Raw genomic sequence first — 21,645 nt, forward strand, 5'->3', positions numbered from 1 at the left:
CCAGCTCGGCGCTGCCCGCCGCGGCTGCCCGCCGCCCCGCGCTGAGCCCGCTGCCGCCCCGCGCCCGGCCCGCGGCACCATGTCCCGCCGCAAGATCTCGTCGGAGTCCTTCAGCTCGCTGGGCTCGGACTGCCCGGAGACGAGCCCCGAGGAGGAGGGCGAGTGTCCCCTGTCCCGCCTCTGCTGGAACGGCAGCCGCAGCCCCCCCGGCCCCGCTGACATCCCCTTCGCCGCCGCCGCCGCGGCCAGCGCCGGGGCGCGCCGCGCTCCGCGCCGCCGGCGGGTCAACCTGGACTCGCTGGGCGAGAGCATCCGCCGCCTGACGGCCCCCGCGGTGAGTGCCCCGCGCCCGGCCCCCGCCCGCGCCCCGCACAGCCCCGCGGTGCCCCGTGGGCTCGGGTCCCTGTCGGGAAAGAGGCGGCCGTGCCCGCGTCCCCCTCCCCGCTGGTCCCGCCCGGTCGCTGGAGCCCGCTGCCTCTCCGTGCCCGCTCCGGCTGCCAGCCTCGCAGACCTGCGGGAGTACAGCTCCCGGCAGCCCGGTGCTGGAAATCGGGTCGGGAGTCGCGCTTAGGCGCAGCTGCCGCTTTGGCTGGGTTTATCGTTTCTGCCGAGTCCCTTGCTGAATGAAAACAGAGCAATAAAGTGCTTATTACTAGTACTAGCAACCTCATTATTATTTTTTTTAATATATAAAAAGTTACTTCTGTATGATGCATGGCGTGCACATTGTCCCTGAACAATGAGGGGATGTGAACTTCTTCCATTTGTGGGGCTTCTCCGTACTGAATAGGGTAAAACAAAACAAAGTTCCGGCTGTGTGTTCGGAAATATTTCAGCAACAGATTTCCCTCTGTCTCCTGGATGCGCAGACCTTACTGAGAGATCAGTTTCTTCAAAGCGCACTTTGAAATCCACGACTTAATGATTGCCTGGATAGCTGCGCCTGTAGTTGAGAGTCACGGACCCACTGTCTGTGTTCTGTTAACATCAGGAGCGAATTCAGGTAGAGCCCGTAACATATGCTGGTATTATTTTGTAAGACTGAAATCAGTGTCTCAGGAGCTCTCATAAAAAAGAAGGTTTTTCTCCAGTCTTTTTGTTACGATTGTGCTATGCTCCTGTACAAACATCTGTGATCACTGCTAAAATTTTCTCCTAAAGTTTCAGCTGCAACTGAATGTTTGTTTTCGCTCTGATATAGTTTAATGTATCAAAGCATAAAACATCAATGGCAACAAGTAGTCTTAATGTGCAGGGCAACTGTATCTGCTATTGTAGCACCAGATCATCTTTTTTATATTATTAGGCAGCTCTGGAAATTCCTTATGAGTCTCATCACCATCAACTCTCAGTTTGCATTGGTTTTAATATACTCTTTTCTGTTTGGAGTTCAAGTGCTGGACAGAAGTAGTCAGGGTGTTTAATGGGAGAAGTTTTAGTGCATTAAATAGCTAATAGTCATCCAGCTGCAGTTAAGACTTTTCTTTCCCATTGATTTTTTCCCTCTCCACTGGGAATCTGGTCTTGTAATGCTGATATTAATAGATGATATTTCAGGTGACCTGTCTTGTTTTGGTATATTAAAAAAAAGGAGAAGCTATTTAATTTTATAGTAATGCAATGGTATAATTAGAGCACGTTACCCCAAATATTTGATGTATTCAGAAGTAGTTCAGCACAGTATTTTGAGATAACCTTAGTATTTGTGTTTTTTAAGCTTTGACTGTTACTTTCTTTATTGTGTTGCTATAAGAGACAGTTGCAGTTTTACATATAAGTTGTTGAATTTGTTTTCAAAATAAACACATTCCTTGAATTAAGGCATGAATAAAACTCTGATAGATCCAAGTCCTCTTTCTTCCCTCCTCACAGAGAAATTTTATTTAAGAATGCAAAAATTTAATCTAACTTGGTTTTGATGTCCCAAACAACAGCTTTCATGGTTTCCCTGGGAAGTAATTATAGCAAACCTTGTTGCTAAAAAATAGGTTATTAAAAAATTTTAATGTGATACACATTACTTAAAATTGCGCTTTTTATCTTGGCATCGTAACTACATCTTCATTCATTCCATCTTACACATTTTGGCATAAATTAATGTCATTAAGTCAAGTTCTAGTCTTGATTTAAGAAAAGAACCAGGTCCCCTGCCTTTTCATTTTTCACTCAAAGAAACCACTGTTCAGATGCTTTGTTATTTTGGTGCTTTTCTTTCTTTGGAGCTCTCTGATACTGAATAGATGCCTTCATGCAACACGTCAGGTTGCCATATGTCTAACACTTTGGATCTGATTATTTTTTCACATCTACTGATATAAATTAGGAATAACTTTAATTAGAAGTAAAAAAAAAAAAAAAACCAAAAAACCAACTTTGCGTATAAAATTGATTTAATAGTATTCATTTATGTTGTTTGTTACATTAGAAGGCAATTCTGAAGGGAGCACTGACAGATGTTCTTTCTAAACAAAAAGCTCTAATACTTTTTTATAGATGTAGATAGATCTTTGTTCTGTAATACTATAGATAGGGGTCTCTGTTAAGTATATAAATATATTTAAGTACCTACAATATACCTATTGTATATCTAGCCTGCAAGGTGTAATGTTGAGTCTTCAAACATGAATGCAGCAGCTATTTGTCCTCATCCCAACTTTCAAAGTTGAAGGATGCTACAGGTTCCTGATGTTTATACTTAGCCGTAGTTTTTTGTGCTTTCCTTCAGCAATGACTAGGACTGACTACTCAGTAAAACCTTGTTTTGTGTTTTCACTGAAGAAAAATTCTGTGTGAGTGTTTCCTACTACCGTACCATGCAGAGAGTTCTAAGTGGTAGCAGGAGCTACTGAGGGCTGCTCTGGGCATGTGGGGAGCCTTGAACAGAGCAGGAAGGAAACATCCAAGGGGCAAAAGAGCGTTGGACACCCAAGAGGGGTGTCTATAGGGCAGAGGAGGCAAGAGGGCTTTGCAAACAGCCTTCATCTTAGGAGTGGTAGTGCAGAAATGTGTACGAAATGTTTCTCCTGTGCAATTCATTCATGAGTTACTACAGCTGTACTGTCATTTGTACAAGATTCTGTAGAAAGAAATGCAGTAATGAGGTATTCAAGATATATTACACTAAAATACAGAGAAAATAAGTTACTGCATTTTTTTATCACTTGTAATCTTGGTCTCAATTTTAGCTGAGTATGACTTTGCACAAACATTACATTTTGTGGAACTGTGGGAAAATATCAAAAAGTGAACCTTGCTGTGTTGCAGCATTGAATCCACCCCATTCTCCTTGCTCCCGGACAGCAGCTTCTGGCACTTTCCAGCAGGCATGATATTCCACCTTTTATATTGATTATTGGAGATTTTTTTCCTGTAGTAGTTATACTAGAGGATGTAGGAACCTGATCCCTAAATCAGCGCAGGTTCATTTTATGTTCCTGTGGGTTCGTAAACGTTCGCCAACACACCTGGATGGGTGAAGGATTGCTGCTGTTTGTCTGGAATGTGCTCACTGCAAACCTGCTCTTTTCTGAGCGCCAGAACTAGAAGCATGGTAGGGCTCACCTCCCACCAAAACAGCTGTGTACTTTGGGGAAAAGTGTGTGGTGATGAGACCTCCATCCACATCCCACAGCTGGCATTCGTGAGCAGGCTGTGCTGGGGAAGTAGGGTGCACGGAGCAGGGAGGCAGAGCAGCAACAATGCAAGGAGAGGCAGCTCTTTTGTCTCAGCTGCACCCAGCAAACTATCTGTTCATGTGCTGAACATCTCATCAAGTTGCTGCCCTGCTGCCTCCCCCAGTACTAGTTTGCTGTGTAGCCAGGTGCCCTGACATCAGAAGGATGGAGGCACAGCCTGGAGCCCAGCCCTGGGGTCGGGGAGCTGTGCTCAGCACCTGAGTGTGAAGGTGGTGGTTGGTGGGACCAAACTTTGCTGCCCAGTGCAATGAACCCCGGGCTTTGCACACAGCTCTTGTGGCTCCATGGGCTCTCGAGGTCCTGGCAGCAGTGCTCCCTGCATACTGCCCCGTGACTGTCCCTGCCCTCTCACAGCCTTTGATCCCTGTGGTTTTCCCACAAGGCTGAGTAATAGTGAAGGCATCTCCTCTCCATTCTAACATGTTCCTAAATCATGTTCCTGACAGAACACAGATGTCCCTCTGTCCTCCTTCGTCTGAACTGCTGTCAAATGGTCTTTGGTTATGCACTGTGATCAGAGAAATCTGGAGCCAGATCCAGCTGCTCCCAAAACAAACAGTTGCCCTTGTCACCAGGCTGGGTTCAGTTTATTGGAAATAAATAATAAAATGTTGGGAACTTAATAGGGACATTGATTTATGACCTTGTTTTTAAGAAATAACTCAGTAATTGTATGTACATCACAAGCAAATTTAATGATACATTCTGCTTTTGATTCCAGCTTTGTTATTGAGTTCCATTTTAAAGGATGAATTTTACACCCACAAAGACATACATTTTGATTAGTTATAAGTAAGGAACATGGTACTATATGCTATTCATTATCAAAATAATATTTTCTGCCCTTAAGAGCTCTGCTATAGGAGAACGGCATCCTGGCACCAGTTGACATAGCTTGATTCTTTAAAAGTGCAGTTTAGTATGAATTACTGAATTCTAGTTCCTTGCAGCAATTTTCACATTTGCTCCAGTTCTATCTTGACTTGTATCCAATACTAGGCTGAAAATAGAATCAAAATCAGAAAAACATAATTTGTCACTGATTTGAAAAGTCAAATACTCTGCTCCTATCTAAGAGGCATAGGCTGTCCCTAAAGGAGCTGAGAGTGACCGGGCATGCATTCAGAGGAATCTGTGTACCCCTAAGCACTGCACTGATCTTTCTGAAACACAAATTACAGCACAACACAGCATTAAACTAACACTTCCATTTCATTTTATTTTCTGAAAGACCAATGTAATGCATCACTTACAAAACTGTTAAGTGAAAATCACTTCTGTTATACTTTTCTGTTCATTTAGAATTATTTCTGCTATTCTTTAAACGTCCAGTTCAAAACACATTAATGTAAGAACACTTTTTCTCCTGTGTTATTTAGGAAGCTGCTACTGGCTGCCACCAAATAGTTTAAGAACTGTCTTTTTGAATACAGCCCTTTCCCTGCCAGTGGAAGAAAAGTGAATGTAAAGGCAGTCATTTATGTTAATGTGTAGGCTATGACTTATGTCACAGAACTACTGTAACTTCAAATTGCTTAATTGCAAGTGAATCCTCCAGTGAGCGGAGGTGGGATTTTGGCAGAGAAGTTGCAGTGTAGCAGCTTATATCAAACGTGACTCCATCATAAACCTCTACCATTTAGTGTCCATGAATACTACTCCTTTTATAGCTTTTTACCTCTGCTCCCTTAGCAAGCTGCTGCCACTAGCAGGAGAGGTAGCAAATTGATTTTTTGCATAAGATTTTGGAAAAAATTTGCACAAGTATTCTGAGCTCCTAATGACTTACATTAACACATTGTGTATAGCTAAGCTCTGCTGTTGTAGAAATTACTTCTGCTGTCTTTCTGAATGAAATAAGGTAATGTCAAATGATACCCATATCAGTGCTGTGATGAGCTTATTCACTTAGTAGCCCAGGCTGGATGAGCTTTTTACATGAGTAACATCCTTCTCAAGAATGTGGGTGTGAAGCATGAAAATGGTGAAGAGAGACACATTCTATGAGAAATGTTTAATTTCTCATTTCAGCAGGCAAACAGAATGATTTTTTTTGGAAATTATAATAAAACCAGACATTTGCTGAGTATCTTTCACCTTAACATAGACAAAAGTCAGTTATACAGAAGGTCACACAAGCAGTCTGTAGTCAATCAATCTGTTATTTCATAGCCTGAAATAGAGCTGTGATGTCTTAAACTGGAGCATTCAGGAAAATATCATCAATATGATCATCACAGTGAGTTTTAGTTGTTTGTCTTGTTAACATCTGATGCAAAGAAAATTCAGCTTCAGCAAATAAAATACTAAAAAAAATTATCTGCACCCAAGGGCCTGCAGCATTGTATTGACCTTGATGAAATTTTATTGAGTGTGAGTTTAAGTATTTGACGTCTAAAGCTTAGACCAGTCATGGTAATACTGGCTTTCTTGATGTTTGTGTGGTTCCAGGCTGAATCTTAACTTTCCTACACTGCTTCGAGAAAACATGTCTTGGAAACATTCACAGGTTGCAGACGCGTTCGCTGCCTGGAAGCAGCGAGCATATCCCTGCTGGGGAATAGGCTTTGCCCACGGGCAGATCGGACCGCTGGCTGACAGAGCAGAGCGTGGCAGCACTAGTGGTGATCCCACAAAATTGATCTAAATTGCTTTGCACTTCTCTGCCTCTCCCCTGGCCAGAGCGTGCAGGTGCAAATAGAGAAAGACGTGAGGGAGACCAGACGAGAATGTCATGATCGTTAATATATGTCCCTACAAAGCAGTGAGCCCTCATGGCTGCGTCAAAATGGGCATGAATGTCCTTCATTTGAAACTCTTTGAGCAGAGCCAGTTACCACCTCACAGCAGTTGATTGTACTCTGATAAAATGCAAAATGTTAATACAGGGGAAAACCTTCACTTACCTTCTACCTCTTGTGCTAATGTGAAAGGCTGCTATGAAGTGTTTTGAGTAAAAGAAGTTATTCTGTCTTGTATTCAGATTCTTTCTACACGTGTCTTTTGCCAACTCTCAAACTAAGTCTCAGAATGAAGATGAAAAACATCTGTGGTTTGTCCATAGGTTTCAAAGGGATAAATACCTATGAAATTAAGTCCAGTTACACTGGGGAAATTGGTTCTTCTTCTATCTCAGCAGAAAAAAATCCTTGAAAAGGACCGACCTATACAGCTTTTAATTTCCTATCAGTCTGCTGGAGTAGCACTGATGATTTTATGTAGTAGATATCAGTTGCATTAAAAGATGAACAGGTAGCATTAGCAGTAGATCATCTGTTATAATCCTACTGAGCACGTTCTCTCTGCAGCAGAGAACAGTTTTTCTGTCCATTTCAGACCAGGCTGAAATTCAGAGATTAACAAATCTCTGAATTTCAGCAAATCACAGCTGGTGTTGTAAGGGATAGCACCCTGAGATATTTATCCTTCCCTGTCAAGGAGTTAGGCTAGATGATCTAATAGGCAATTTCCATCTGTAATGCCTGTGATTCTTCTAGCTGAAAGGCAACCGGGGATGCAGAATTTACAATGTCTAGTCATTATTTAGCTCTGCTTTATTTCTTCACAGCGTTTGCATTGTCGCCATGAAGTAGTATTGGGAAAAATTCTTAATCTCAGTGCTGTTTATTAAATTATGGCAATTCTCTGATGTGCACCAGCATTTCTCTGTGAAGAGGACCCCAGTTTGTGTGAACTGAGGGGCAGGATGCTCTCAGGTTTGCCTGCCGGTCGCGCTGAGCTCGGGCGCTGCACCCTCGCACGGTCCCGTCTGGATCATCGTGAGCTGTTGCAGGCAGCTTGTTCTGCCTCCAGCTGTCAGTCACCCTGCCCTGGATCCCCAGACACTCCACTCCTGGGGATTATGCATCTTCCTCTCTTGATACCTAATCTGCTGCTAGTCATGGAGGTCTGCAAGCAGGAGGTGTTTTTATCTAAAGTACAAACATCTGGAATTGGGAAGCTGGTCTTTATGAGGAACATCTATTTTTAGCTCAAATAGAAGCAGTTAAAAAATAGGTGCACCTTGAAATGTTCAGAATCTAGAGAGCAGACCTATATTTTTTTTTCCTGATTGTATTATCAAAAGCACTATTAAACCCCTAAAGATTATATTTTTTAAAATTTCAGATGATTGCTTATGTTGTGACTCTTTTTCTCCATTTCTAATTTCTGTCTGTTCCCTATCATTCCATTCTTCAGCTATTGGGAATGGGACAGAGAGAGTCCTGGCTGTGCAGGATCTCCTAGGGAGTTTTTCTCCTTTCTGCATCATCAGAACATTGCTGGATTCCAAAGGAGCCTTCCTTTTCTTTTTCAGTTCTGCTTTTCTCTAGCCACAGCAATTTCAATGCTTATCTCTCCCCTCCTGGCACTTGGGAGTGTTGATAAATGTTTGTCTTCAACTGGAGCCTTGATTCTTTGTTTACAACCTCTTCAATTCAATATTTTGCTGACCAGAAGGACAGGGAGGGAGCAGTTTTTTCACTGCTTACATGATCATGAGGTAAATATTAAAAATACCCAGACAGAAAATGACTGTTTTGCCATTTATCTTCTTTCGGATGGGCCAGATGCACACCTGCTTGTGTGTGCTTAGAGATCTGCAGTCACCTAAGCACAAAGACTTGACTAAAATTGGTTTTGAAATATGAAAAAGCAAATGTTTTCCATTAATGAATGATCACCAGCAGTGAATCTGGCGATTAAAATCATACACATCTGCTGAGTTTGTGATTGAACACTTGAAATTTGAAGCATTTAAAACTTTCAGTGTCACAGTGCTGATTTGGCTGAGGTCCACATGCTCTCCTGCATGCAGGGGTACAGATTCCTCTGGGAAGGACTTTGGGCACAACATTGTGGGAGAGCCCCCTGACCCAATGGACATACTTGAAGAAATTCTGATAGAAGCAAAGTGGTTTCTAGCGGAGCCTGTTATGCTCTTCAGTGCTTCAGTTTCCACGTTTAAATTTTAAGCACTCAAGTTTTTGACAGCAGGACTGCTGAAGCCCTTCTGATGCTCAGCTAGGAGCCACTTAGCTTTTCTGAGGAAAAAATCTTTGAAACTTCGTTAGGGTTAAGGAGGAACTGTCTGTTACCTGGCTTCTCTCCTGGCAGTGTTCTATACAGCCCCTTTCTTCCTTGATTCCGTCTGGGTATCTTAGGATGCGAAAGGAATGGCACGGAGAATTTGAAACTACATTTATGTAAATTTAGACTGAGTCATCTGGGATACTGTGTGCAGTTCTGTCACCTCAGTGTAGGGTTTGTCTGTCCTTACCTAAACATTTTAAGATGTCGAAGTCTGTAGCAATCAATCAATGTCTCTTCTAGACAAAAGAAAGAAATGGGTATTTATAAAGACTGAGTCCTCAGGCACGTATTAGATGCCAACCAGAGGATGAAATGAATCACTGTGGGTGCCTGCAGTTGGGCAGATGAGCCCTAGCATTTATTTCCAAAGGTGTTGCAATCAAATGAAAGACATTTCAGAGGCAACAGAAAATGGCTAGAGAATAGGCTAAAATCTCTGTCCTCTGAGAAGATTGGAAAGTTTATGTTTGATTGCCTTAGGAAAGACATTTGTAAGAAGGGATGCAGTAAGAAGGGATGCAGTTAAAGTGGAAGTTCTTTCCCCTTTGCCTTGAAAACTGAGGAATGAAGCTGCAAGAAGAGAAAACTGAACTCAGAAAAAGAAAAAAGCCCCACAGTTTAAACTAGAATCCTTTTCTGAAAGAACTTGTCTGAGTTTAAAAACCAGGAATATTTTGATTTCATTTAGACTAATGTCTTCATAAAGATTTTCTCCAGTTAGTCATAAAAGGAGTTTTTGAGGAACTATTACTCCTCTATCTTCTTGAACCAGTTTTGCACTACTGGAGAGCAGGATAAGATCTAGCAGGAAGGGCACATTTCTCTAGGAGTGCATCTGGTAAACAGTGGTGGCTGGCAGAGTGACAGTGGCTGTCGTGGCAGGGCTGCCACTGCCGGGATTGCTGCCTGGTGATGCCAAAGGCCGGACACTCTGGTCACGGAGCAGTGGGGTGCAAGGGGGAAGAGCTGTTATAGATAGTGAGGGAGGATGGACAGATCTTTCCAGAGGCCTTGCAGAGCCAAGAACCTGAGCTCCATGTTGAAAGGAAGGAGAGAAAAATAGAGATAAACTTTGAGAGTCAAGGGTGGAAACTTTCAAGATGGAGAAGGCTGGAGGTTGGTTACTACTGGCAGCATAACTAAGGTCCCAGTTCCACTTGTGATTCATCAGGTACAGAGAAGGTAAAGTGCCCTGTGAAGAGGTGGGAGAGATGACCTCCCTGCCTTCAGATGGGGCAGCAGATCGAGCAGAGCCTCAGCCCTCAGCAGGTTCCAGGAGAGGAGGGTGGTAGGTATCAGAAGCTCTCTCCTGAGGAGACAGAGGCCCTCGTGTGCCAACCTGCTGTGCTGTCACGGGAGGTTTGCCGCTTGCCAAGAGCTCTCACACAAGCATTGCAAAGAGGCTGCCAGAGCTCGTTTGTCTCCTGGACTGTGACCACTGCTGCTCATCCATGTGGGCACCCGTGATGCAGCCTTGAGGAGTCGGGAGCGACTGCATGGCTCTGAGTGCAGGGACCCAGCTGGGCTCTCCTCAGCCCTGCTGGTGGAGGGGGAAGGCTCTGGCTTGTGCAGGCACTTCTAGCAGGCAGTCTGGAGCTGTGATGGTGGTGTTGCTGGCAGGGCTGTGATCTCCAGGGACACGGGGTACTCTCTGAGGAGCAAGGGCTGCTGAGCAAGAATCTGACAAAGTGAGCTGAGGTCATCTCTAATTGGCTGCACAACCTTGTGAAGGCAGTTTTAAATGATGCTTATTGGGGAAGGGGCTTCATTCTCTGGAGAAAAGGGTGAGCAGAAAGATGCAGTCTACAGCTAAACTGAGCAGGGTGTGTAGGAAAGATGGAGCCAGGCTTTTTTTGGGGGTACAGAGTGGAAGAAGGATGAGAGGCAAAAAAATTGGGAGTTGGGAGTTTAAAATCAGAATGATGGAAAGACATGAGATGTCATGAGGGTGTTCAGATGCTGGCACAGGTTTCCCAGAGAGGTTTTGAGATTGCCATCCTTGGGGAAATGCAAAACTTGTCTGAAGAATGACCTGAGCAACCACTTTTAACTCAAATTACTCTGAGGAGGATGTTGGTCTAGGAGACCTCCAGAGGTTCTTTCAAACCTATATGACTCAGTAATTTTTTACAAATTATTCTGACACATTAGGGTTAGCCGTGGCCTGATGTCTGAATTCAGAGTTATTTTAGGGAAGTCCTCTATTCTCTGCCATGCAAGAGATCAGTCTATTTCCAGTGTTGCCTCATTCCTTATATGTCATCATTCCATATGGAGCACAGATGTGATCTGGTATGCCAATCCTTGGATTAATTTACAGTTAGGAATAACAAGAATTTGTTTTACTTTGATTTGTCCTTAGGCACATGAACAGATGTGACTACTCCTCTTGTGATGCATACAAATATTAGTCAATCATCATAATCAGAAGGAATTGTTGACATTTAATTGTTTAGGTAATAGTCCCTGGCTTACATTTACATTAAATCCTTTAATTTTAAGTAGGCATGAAACATTACAATCTCTTCAGTAAATAAGTGGTGCTGAGCACCTAAATGGCATTATAGTGGAGGAGGTGGATGGTTAAAGGCTGTCTTTTACCTCCTTGAGTGGTAGAACTCTGCTTCTGGGAGAGGTCATGCATGCCACGCTGCTAGGAGAAGGTTTAGCTATTTGAAAAAGAAAAGATGTGGAAATGTTCTTCTGCTCATTCTCTGTCTCATGAGCAATGCATTATCAGTAGTGAAAGAGGCAGTGCACCAAACTGCCCTTGTAGGCAGCTTTAAACAGGTGTCATATCTCTTCTCACTGTTTTGTTTAGACATGGCCCTGGTTACAGAATTACATTTGTAGCAAAATGACATTCACCAGTGATGAAATACAGCAAGCTGAGAAGGTGAGCATAGTGACTCTCTAACGATGCACAGCAACATGCCATAATAATTCTTGTCTGAGATGAAGAAAGACTTTGTGACTCCTTGGATCAGTTTTCATTCTGGCTCTGAGCGCATTATATTGAGCTCTGTTTATGACCCGTGTTTTAATAGTAAATCCTGTTTTTGTCTGTACTTAAATTTCTAAGATTCTATAGGAGTTGCCAGTGGAAAGTGGTGTGAGTTCATGGGGTTGTTTAGAATTGTCTGACAACAGCTAGGAAACTGATTCAGCTGTCAGGAAAGAAAGTTAACATGGGAATTTTTTTTTTTCCATTCAGCACTGCAGGAGAAGGAACGTTTACCATTGAAATAAGTTCAGTTGCTTGTATTGTCAAATCTTGAGGTAGTCAAAATTATTATTCCCTGGTTTAGGAGTGCAGGATGTGTTCCAGGCATGAGAAGGACAAAGACAATCTGGGGACGATTGCTCAGGTGTTCTAAGCTGCAAAACTTCTTGAGAAGACAAGAAGCTGTTTTTCTTCCTCTGCTGTGATACCAAGCATTGCAGCATTCCACATGCTTGCTGTAAAAGCACTTTGGGACAACCAGAATGGAGATTTAATTTAGCAATCAAACATTTCTATTATTCCCTATTTCATGTCAGAGGAGTTGCTGGTGGAATACTGATACTCTGTGTGTAGGGAGTGGGGCTGAGGGAAATGCTGGGTGGAGATGGGAAATGGCAGCTCTCACTTCTTTGCTTAAAGCTATTCTGCTTTGCTTTGTTGCTGCTGTGAGAAAATACATATCTTCTATATGTAAAGAGTGGATTTTTCTGCCTCCTGAGCACAGGACAGCCTCTGAGTCTCAGTGAGGACGTGCCATTAAATATACTTGCAGTACATTAGGCCTAAAGACTCCAACATGTGCTGTACCACTGAGAAGGAGATGTTTTTTTGATATGTGATGGTTTCACTCATGTGGTGCTTCCATTGTGTTTTACAAGAGAACATGCAACTTTTAAAGCCTTTTGGCTCAGGTAACTTAGTTCCCACAGAGAAGTAAAGTGATTTCCTGATAGTAAGTTAACAAGAAAAACCTCTTTCAAGGTTTGCATCTGTGTTGAGCTTTTATTTTTGTTCATAGGATCACAGAATAATTGGGTTGGAAGGGACCTTTAGAGGTCATCTAGTCCAACCTCGCTTGAACAGGGGCATCTTCAGCTAAATTAGGTTGCCCAGAGAGAGCCCCATCCAACTTGACCTTGAATGTTTCCAGGAATGGGTCACCTACCACTTCACTGGACAATCAGTTCCAGTGTTTCACCACCGTTGCTATAAAAATCATCTTTCTCATATCTAGTCTAATTCTATCCCCTTCTAGTTTTAAACCATTGCCCTTGTCCTACTGCAACAGGCCCTGCTAAAAAGCTTGTCCCCATCTTTCCTATAAGCCCTCTTAAGCTCTTTTTGAGTGCATGCATTTAAATTTTGATTTAATTAAATTTAATTAATTTCATTTTTTTAAAAAAGTGTAGAGGCTTTTTTACAGTTTTGTATTAGAAAATAAATTTTTTGCAGTTGCACAAACCTTGTGTAGCCTGGTATACAGTTTTTTTGTCTTCCTGCTGTCATCAGGACAGATGACTCCTTCTGCAAACTCATGAGCAAGAGTTTGAGGAAGGTGGGAAGCTCAGCTCTTGAATTGCTGAATCTGTAGGTCAGTAAGCAAAATTTGAGACTTTCAAAGATGATTGTGGTTTTAGAATGAGATTCCTCTAATTAAGGGACATTTTGACTGTTACTTTCTGCAACAATTAGATGTCTATTCCAAAAGGTAGAAAAAAACCAAACATCTCTAAAATTTCAGTGTGTGTTGTTGTGAGTCTGATCAAAATGCCCGTGTCTTCTTTTGATATGGAAGAAAAAGTTATAACTCTCATTTGTGTATCTCTGTCTGAATTCTGGCACCAGGTCAAAATAGACAGGTGAAGAACCCCAGATTTGATACAAGCTAGTAATTTTTGAGGAATAACATTTTGTCATAAGTGATTTGGAAAATTCAAGAGAGAAAATTACATGGATATCACGTCCTTTATTTGCCCAAAGATCTCTCATGAATTAATTCAAAATAACAGTAGCCTCAGCAGCAGTAATAGTAAGAAAATAAACATTTATATACATAAGTATTTTGGTGAACACTGTAGTAGTGGTAATAATGCAAATAAAGACAATTATGCACATATGTAGTTTGGTGAACACCTATTAAAGTGAAATAGCATAGAAGTGCTTGAAGCATGTAATGATTTTCTTCTGATGAACTTGACTTTTCTGGTAATCTGAAAGATGACTGAAGAGTTATAGCTTGTCAGGAAAATAAGCTGAAATAAATTGCATCTTTATAATATTTTTTATTAGAAAATGCTCTAGGGAGCATATAGAGTTTAAAAATTCAGTGCCTTTTCCTGGTGATACTTTCATCACAAAATAATGGCATTTTCTTGCAGACTGTTTCAAATTAATTATTTTAAATTACTGAGATAGTTGGTGGGTGATAGTTTTTGAGAGCTGTTTTTGAGAGTGAAGTGGCTCCTTTGTTATGTGCAACTAGCCTTATAAGCAGTATTAATTATGCCACATTGTAAAATTCTTCCTTATTTAAATGGTGAAGTAAGATACAAGGAATGAATAATAATATTTAATATCTGTTGTTGCGATGGGCTTATGGCAGGTAGAAGATAAAGAGGAGTAAAACTGAAGAAAAATAGTGCGTGAAAAGATCTGTTAATTGAACTGTGTGCCAATTCCCTAATCTCACAGTTTTTAAAATTATTCTTCCATAGCCTCAGACCATTCGGCAGACTCTTCAAAAGACGCTGCAGTATTTTGAGCATCAAGTCATTGGGTAAGTGTTAATGTGAGGTAGTGAAATGTGCATGGTAATGCTTTGCTCTGTGCTATCCAATTCACAGCCTTCCATGATAAACTTTTCAGTTTAATTTTTAACTTTTTCTCTCAAATTCTTAGAGTTGCTTTGGAATAGCAATGCATAATCTGGATGTAAATTGTAAACTGCTGTTCAGTCCTATTTCTGTACAATCCCATCCGATGGCGACTGCTTAATGAACTGTAATGTTTCTTATAAAAAGAGAATAGCAAATCCTTTCCAGTCCTAGCATATGAGGTCAGAAAGGGACCTCAAAGCTCATCTAGTCCAACCTTTCTTGACAGAAGCATGGTGTAGACAAGATGGCTCTGCACTCTGTCCAGCTGAATCTTGAAATTTACCTTCATGGGGCAATTAATCCTTTGCCACACTTCTGAAAGACATTTGTCGACTTTGCATTTGTATAAGGAGTTGTTATAACTTTTTTTTGTTTCTGTAGTTACAGAGATGCAGAGAAGAATTTTCACAATATTTCAAACAGATGCTCCTATACAGACTGCTCTGGCAATGAAGAAACTGAAGATGTCTCAGGAATTCTCCAGTGTACGGCTAATGTGCTTGGTATGTGTTTTTTCAAGGGAATTTGTTTCCCTTAGTTGCAAGGAAAGTTTACTGACCATCCTCATGCCAACAATGAAACCAGAAATTTTTGCTCCAACCACAGAAATGTAGAATACAGGCAGCAACATACCGGTGCACTGTTACTATATTTGTCTCCTTTTCTACATACATTTTGAGTTTTTAAGACAAGCCAGACGTGATTGTCAGTGGAGGAAGTGAATATGTATTGTGCAATACCCAGTGATTTAAGAAGTTTCAAAGGCTTTTGGCAGGTGAACTTGCTTCTGTGCAGGCCTTGGAATTATCTCTAGTGTTTTTATAGGGGTTCTACAGAACAACAGACACTTTTATCATTTGTGGGCCTGGTGGATAGAGGGCCTGAGAAGCAGCAGGGTGTACCTGAGACATGAAACATTCTGGAAACTTAGATTTTCTTCAGCAAGAAGCACAACACTGAAATCTGACTGTGTACGATAATTGAAGATAAGTTTTAACTTTCCATGTCAGGGGAATATGGTGAGGTGATAGTCTGCTCATGTTCTGGTCTTTACCATTGTATCCTACTGACTTAAAATACTTTTGGAGGATATGCATTGTGTTTCTCTCTTTCTTACTGCAAACTGTTAAGCAGACTTGGTATGCTCTGTGCAACAGCAAACATGATCTAGTTTAGAGATGACTGTGTTTCACTGATATTCAAAATGCTGTTGTTTTTTTTTTTTTTGCTATCCACTGCCATATTCTGTAAAATGCTGGGTGCTGTCAAGGATGTTCTGTGTGCCTTTAACTGCTGCTAGAAAGAGGTGGCATTTTGTGTTTTGCATGTGTGGTCATGGAGAGAATTTAGAGAGAATTTAGAACAAATTAAATTCTAAATATGTCCAGTGTTAGTTACCTTTCTTTTTTTAATTCTAAAATATTTGCATGCTAGCTCTCTAAAACAAATGCTATGAGTGATAAGGCAGGACTCATGCAAAGCAGAGACTTTTCATGTTATCAGGTGCATATTAATATTATAAAAAGACAGACTAGACATTCAGTACTTGTTTCACCATGACACAAAGTATGTGTTGTATGAAACAGTTACGAATAATTTTTCACCTTCATAGTGCTTTTAAAGCAATATGTTAGTCCCAGTACCTCAGCATGGCTGAGTAATGTGCAACCTGTTTCTTTAGTGCTATCCTCACAATGTGTGTTTATTAGGGGCAGATTGGGACTAAAGTATAGGGATAACATCTAAGCATTACTATCTTGGGGAACTATTAAAGTGGGCTTTATTGAAAATTAGGTTGCAGAGAGTTTTTCTTGGACGAGTTCGCATCCTAAAGAAGGAGTTCTTAGGAAAAAAACCCACTTCAGTATGAGCAAAACACTGAGATAATTTAAAAACAATCTTTCTCTCTATCTGGGATAAGAACCTAAAGGAATGAGCAGTAAACCCAGCTTCTTTATTTTAATTGTTGTGTCCTATCACAACAAGGAAAAAAATTAATGGAGGTTGTGTAATTAATTCTCACGTACACAGTTATTTTTCTTGTTGAATAAGGACTGGTAAGAGCTGCCTCTGTGAAAGAGGGACGTAACCACTGGGGTGTGTACCTGGAGCACCTGGCATTGCTGAGGCAGGAGGCAAGCATGAATCTGACTGTGATAAAGGCTAGAGAAACTGTTGAACAAAATCTGGCTCTTGGTTTATTTATATGAGCAGTAAGAGCCTCTTGCTGTCTAGGGCTGGAAGAAAATGTTTCCTTAAAGATGCTTAGAAGCATCTTCTTCCTTTCTGACCATAGATACTGCCAACATGATTCACCTCTTCCAATATCCTAACCACCTCTAAAAAAGTCATTTGGCATTCCTTATTCATCAGAAGAGTGCAAATGCTGAGATCACTGGTAAGCTTGGAAGACTGTGAGCAGATGCTTCACACTGTGGTCCTGGTGTTTACACTGCTCACAAGGAAGTGCTGACTGCAAGCTGCTCACTCAGCTCGGTGCATGTGATTTATCATGTATGAATGCTGCAATTTTCCTCCTGTCAAGTCAGCACTAAAGTGTGTCACCATCTTCCTGCGGCACAAGGACCTGGTTCTCCTTGTCTCCTTGCTGAGACTCTCTGCTGCAAGTCTAGGCATCAATAGAAGTCTCCCTGCTTTAAACTAGTGTAATTAAAGGAACCCATGGCCAGATGTTCGTACGCTGTAAACTGTGTGTGGTACCAGATCCATCCCACTGTTTTCCTTTACAGTGACAGCTTCTGAGGCTGGAGTATGTAATTTAACTTTTGATCCTTTCAAAGATAGTCCAGACAGCTTCATGATGGACTCAGCTTTCATTAATTGGTGCATGCATACATTTACAGTGTCCTTCATAAGCATGCAGAAACAAAGAATCCTTTAGGTTGAAAAAGATATTTAAGATCGTCAAGTCCAATTGTTAATGCAGCACTGCCAAGTACACCACTCAACTGTGTTCAGAGGAGATTGACAGTGTTGGTTTGAACCTATTTTAGAAATAATGATAAGAGAAAGATATTCATGATGAAGTATGTTGTGTGGATTACTGCCACATTTCTTTCTTAGGTGTCTATAAACTTATACTGAGGTATCTTAGAGAGAAAAGTTGTATCTGAAGGGATTCCTTATTTGACCTTGGGCAAGTTTTTATTCTTTCTGTACCTCAATTTCCCATCTGTATAATGGAGATAACAGGATTTTTTTAATCCTTTAAACCACATGTCAGTGCTATTCACATTTCAACCTTCTTGAAGTAAAGACATTTTCATACCCTTTGTACATTCAGCATTTTGAACAATGACAGCAAATCTCGTTTGGGACTGCTTTTGTCCTCATGATTTAAAATAATTTGATTTCAAGCAAGATTAGAGTGTGCATTTTTACTTAAATGCTTCCAGAATAAAGCAGAAGACCTTCATGTAGCTGCAAATTAAAACTTTGGCAACAGGAAATTATAGATGAAATTTTTTTTTTTTTGTTATTTTGTAACTGCTATTGTAAGGAGTTTATTCCAGGACATAAAGCCTTCATGACCAATCTCCTGTTTATTTTTTTGGCAGATATTCAAAGAAGGTCTGTGCTACTGAGTTTTACAAAGCAGTAGAGAAATGCCTGATTTTCCTTTTTGAACCTCACTTCCAATATATCACATGATATTTCTCACCTCCCAAATGCAGAAGTCAGATAAAAATTGTACAACCTTCACCTCACCTCCTCCAAACACTCTATTCAGACACTGCAAACAATTAATGTAGCCTTTGTGAATGTGAACTATTTTTCACTCTTCAGTCCTTCACAGGGAAAAAAAAAGAAAGGAAGCTTCATTAAGGCAGTTACCTATCTTAAATGGCATTGGTATTTCCTTTGGAGCCTCTTTGCATCTTCCTGAGGAACTGTGTAATCTGTCCTCGCTTTGATAGTAAAACTAATGAAAAGTATCTTAAATTCATAAAGTTACAAAATGAGCTGTTATACAAAGTCTGCAAAGCAGCAGTAGCTGTTCATACCCAGTCTCTAATGACATGGAAGAAGTGTTGTCTTTGAAAGCCCATTTGTGTATTTTAAACTGCACATCTAAATTGCATGTACTGCAGCACCGTGTTAGATATACTCTATAAATTACACTTGGTCACACAGTCTGAAGTCACAAATACACTTGTATCAGATCATGGTTTCAGCAGAAAGGCCTGGAGAAGTAATTTTACCTATCTGACTTTCCATTGCTTAAGGTGCAGAAAAAAAATTCTCCTCAATTTTTTTAATTCAAGTAAATAATTTATACAACAGAATTATTTTCTGTCTCATAAAAATCTGGCTTCAAAATGCACAGCACATAATGGCTAAGTCAGCTCTACATGTGGACTTGAGTGTATTTTAAGAATTTTTCCTGTTAAGGTAACTAACTTGAGGGATAATAATGCTCTTTCTTTTGGTTTTGCTTCAGAGAGTGGTGTGAAGAATTTGCTTGTCTTTCTATCTATCTGGCCATCTTCTGTTTGGAGGATGATACAGTGTAATGGCAATTCCCTAGGGATTCCCTAATACCCTGGTGATAAGTTGTATGGAATCCTGGCCCAGAGCCCTGTCCTGTCAGGGAGATAAATTGTGTTTCTGGATTCAGCTTCCCCAAGTCACCAAGGAGGAGGTGGAATCCATTGTTAGTGTAAGGTTTTAGAGAGTTCTTGCTCTGGGTGACATTTGCTTGTCACTACCAAAGAGAACATGTGCTGCAGGCTGCTTTATATAGGGCAAATCACTTCATGCCTAAATATATCTTGCAGGGCTGATCCTTCATTTAGTACAAAGGGCATAATTCTATAAAAGTCATTTGTTCTCTGTACATTTGTCAAAGTTAAAGATCTGTGTTTCCGTTATGAAACTAAGAAAATCTTATCTCTCACATGAGGCAATAGCATGAAGCTGTGTCAGGGCAAGTTTAGGCTGGATATTAGGAAAAGGTTAATCACCCAGAGGGTGGCTGAGAGCTTCACTGAGGTGAAGGCTATTCAATTTTTATTGCTCCACTGCTGAGCACTTGGGAAGTGGTCACAGCACCAAACCTGACAGAATTCAGGAAGTGCTTGGACAGTGTTCTCAGGTATATGGTGTGATTATTGGGATGTCCTGTGCAGGTCCAGGAGTTGGATTTTGATGATACTTGTAGGTCCCTTCCAACTCAGAATATTCTATGCATTTATGATCCTCTCTTGTTAAAGAGGAATATATTAGGGATCATTCTTGTAACTATTAAATAACTGCTAAGAAATACTGTATTTTAAGAGGCAGGAAATAATTGAAAAGGAGATGCCAGGACAGATCTTAGCCTACCTACTAGCCACTTTAGACTGGAAAAGATAAACAAAGGTTTGGTAGTCTGACTGCTTGGAAGGTGTCTGGGAACTGTAAATGCTTATATATTGAAAGTACCTAAATTTTTATCACTTCCCTTTGCACTAAGAACTGCGGCTAGTCATTAGGATGCAATTAATTTGGGATACACAGCCTGATTTATAATTAAAGTTGTTGGTTTACAAATGGCGTAAAAGGAAATGTTACATGGCCCAGAGGATTGGCAATACTAATGGATTCTAATAATACTTTATCCTGGGGGGTCTAAGCTATACTCACAGGGCTCCTGTTATTTAGCAGATGCTACAGAGCACTGGCAACACAAAAGTAATCTAAACAAAAAGCACATAATTCATGTGATTTCAGTACTGAGATGAGTACATCTCAATTAGAAAAGGACAAATGTTTATACCAAATGGCCTTAGACGTCCCACTCTTCTCAAATCAGAGCTATTTATTGTTAGAAAGCAGATGAACTCCCAGCAGATAATGAGCGGTTTGGAATTATGATGTACAAAAGCATCTTGTGGAAGCCTATTTTTAAAGAACATTTTCTGGCCATGATTCATGGACTAAATGTAGGTGTTTGTCATTATCTGAGGCGCTGTGAGGTATCTTGTGGCCTCTGTCAAACCTTCAGAAGTGTGTAGGTCTCCCTTAGGTCCCTGACCTTGGCAGATACAGTAACTATCTGTTGGTTCTTTGGTAGATGTCTTGGATGCCTCATGAAGACTCAAGGAGCATTAGATTTCTATGTTTAGTCAGATGAGTTGAGCCCTTTATATATGTGAGGAATTAAGAGAGATGATTTTGCATTTCACGGGAAGAGTTTTTAGATTTCATTGCAATTTTATTCGTTCCAGGATGTGGAGTTCTGCTCCCTATCTTTATTCAAAGACACATATATTTATTTTAATTAAAAAAAAAAGCAAATTAAAAAAATCCTTATTACCGTTTAATCTCCAGAGTTAGCATGAAACAAACCAGGTCTGCCTAATTTTTAGGAGCTACCAATCTAATGACTGCAGTTTTCATGTAATGAGCGCTGTGCAAATATAAGAAGTGAGCCTCCCAGGTGGTGGTGGGGGAAATAAAATCATGATAGTCTTGCTTCACATAGCTTGGCTTTGCTTGCAGAATTGGCTGCTACTGAGAGCACTGTATGGGGGCAAAAACCTTTTCCACTGCCTGTTCTTAATATCTCATGTGAGCTTCCTGTGTCAACAGTTTTGAGCAGAATATTTTATATTTATGTTAAGAACTGGCAATTAGCTCCTCATCAAAAGGCAGTAATTACAATGGTATTTCTATCACTGGTCAAAGGACAAGGAAAGATACCACCTCATTAAAAGTGGATAAAAGAAATAATATAGGTGAACAAGTGTCAGGAGTTCTTTTTTTAACAGTAGTTCTCATTTATATTCTGTGAAATCTTGAAAGATATGCAGGCTCTGCATGCAACTGTAAGAGAAGTGTTGTGTGGATTTTTCAGTTGTGTCACAACCATATGTAAAGGTGTAAAATGATGTTACTGTATTTATATATTACCAAAAAGGTAATATAAAAATGCTATCTGGATTCCCAGGATGATATAAATTCACAATCATAA

General features: G+C 40.7%; 1 protein-coding gene across 1 annotated transcript in view; it reads left to right on the forward strand.

The window, feature by feature from the left end:
- Positions 1-17: 17 nt before the first annotated feature.
- Positions 18-21,645, forward strand: part of GUCY1A2 (guanylate cyclase 1 soluble subunit alpha 2) — a 152,160-nt gene continuing 130,532 nt past the window's right edge. Inside the window, exons 1-3 of the mRNA XM_041487209.1 lie at positions 18-334; positions 14,508-14,569; positions 15,051-15,172. Of these exons, the coding sequence (XP_041343143.1) occupies positions 80-334; positions 14,508-14,569; positions 15,051-15,172 (439 nt within the window). The 5' untranslated portion in view covers positions 18-79. The remainder of the gene's footprint in view (positions 335-14,507; positions 14,570-15,050; positions 15,173-21,645) is intronic.

Source organism: Pyrgilauda ruficollis, unplaced genomic scaffold (genome assembly GCF_017590135.1).
Source record: "Pyrgilauda ruficollis isolate IOZ18807 unplaced genomic scaffold, ASM1759013v1 scaffold8, whole genome shotgun sequence".
Taxonomy (NCBI): Eukaryota; Metazoa; Chordata; class Aves; order Passeriformes; family Passeridae; genus Pyrgilauda; species Pyrgilauda ruficollis.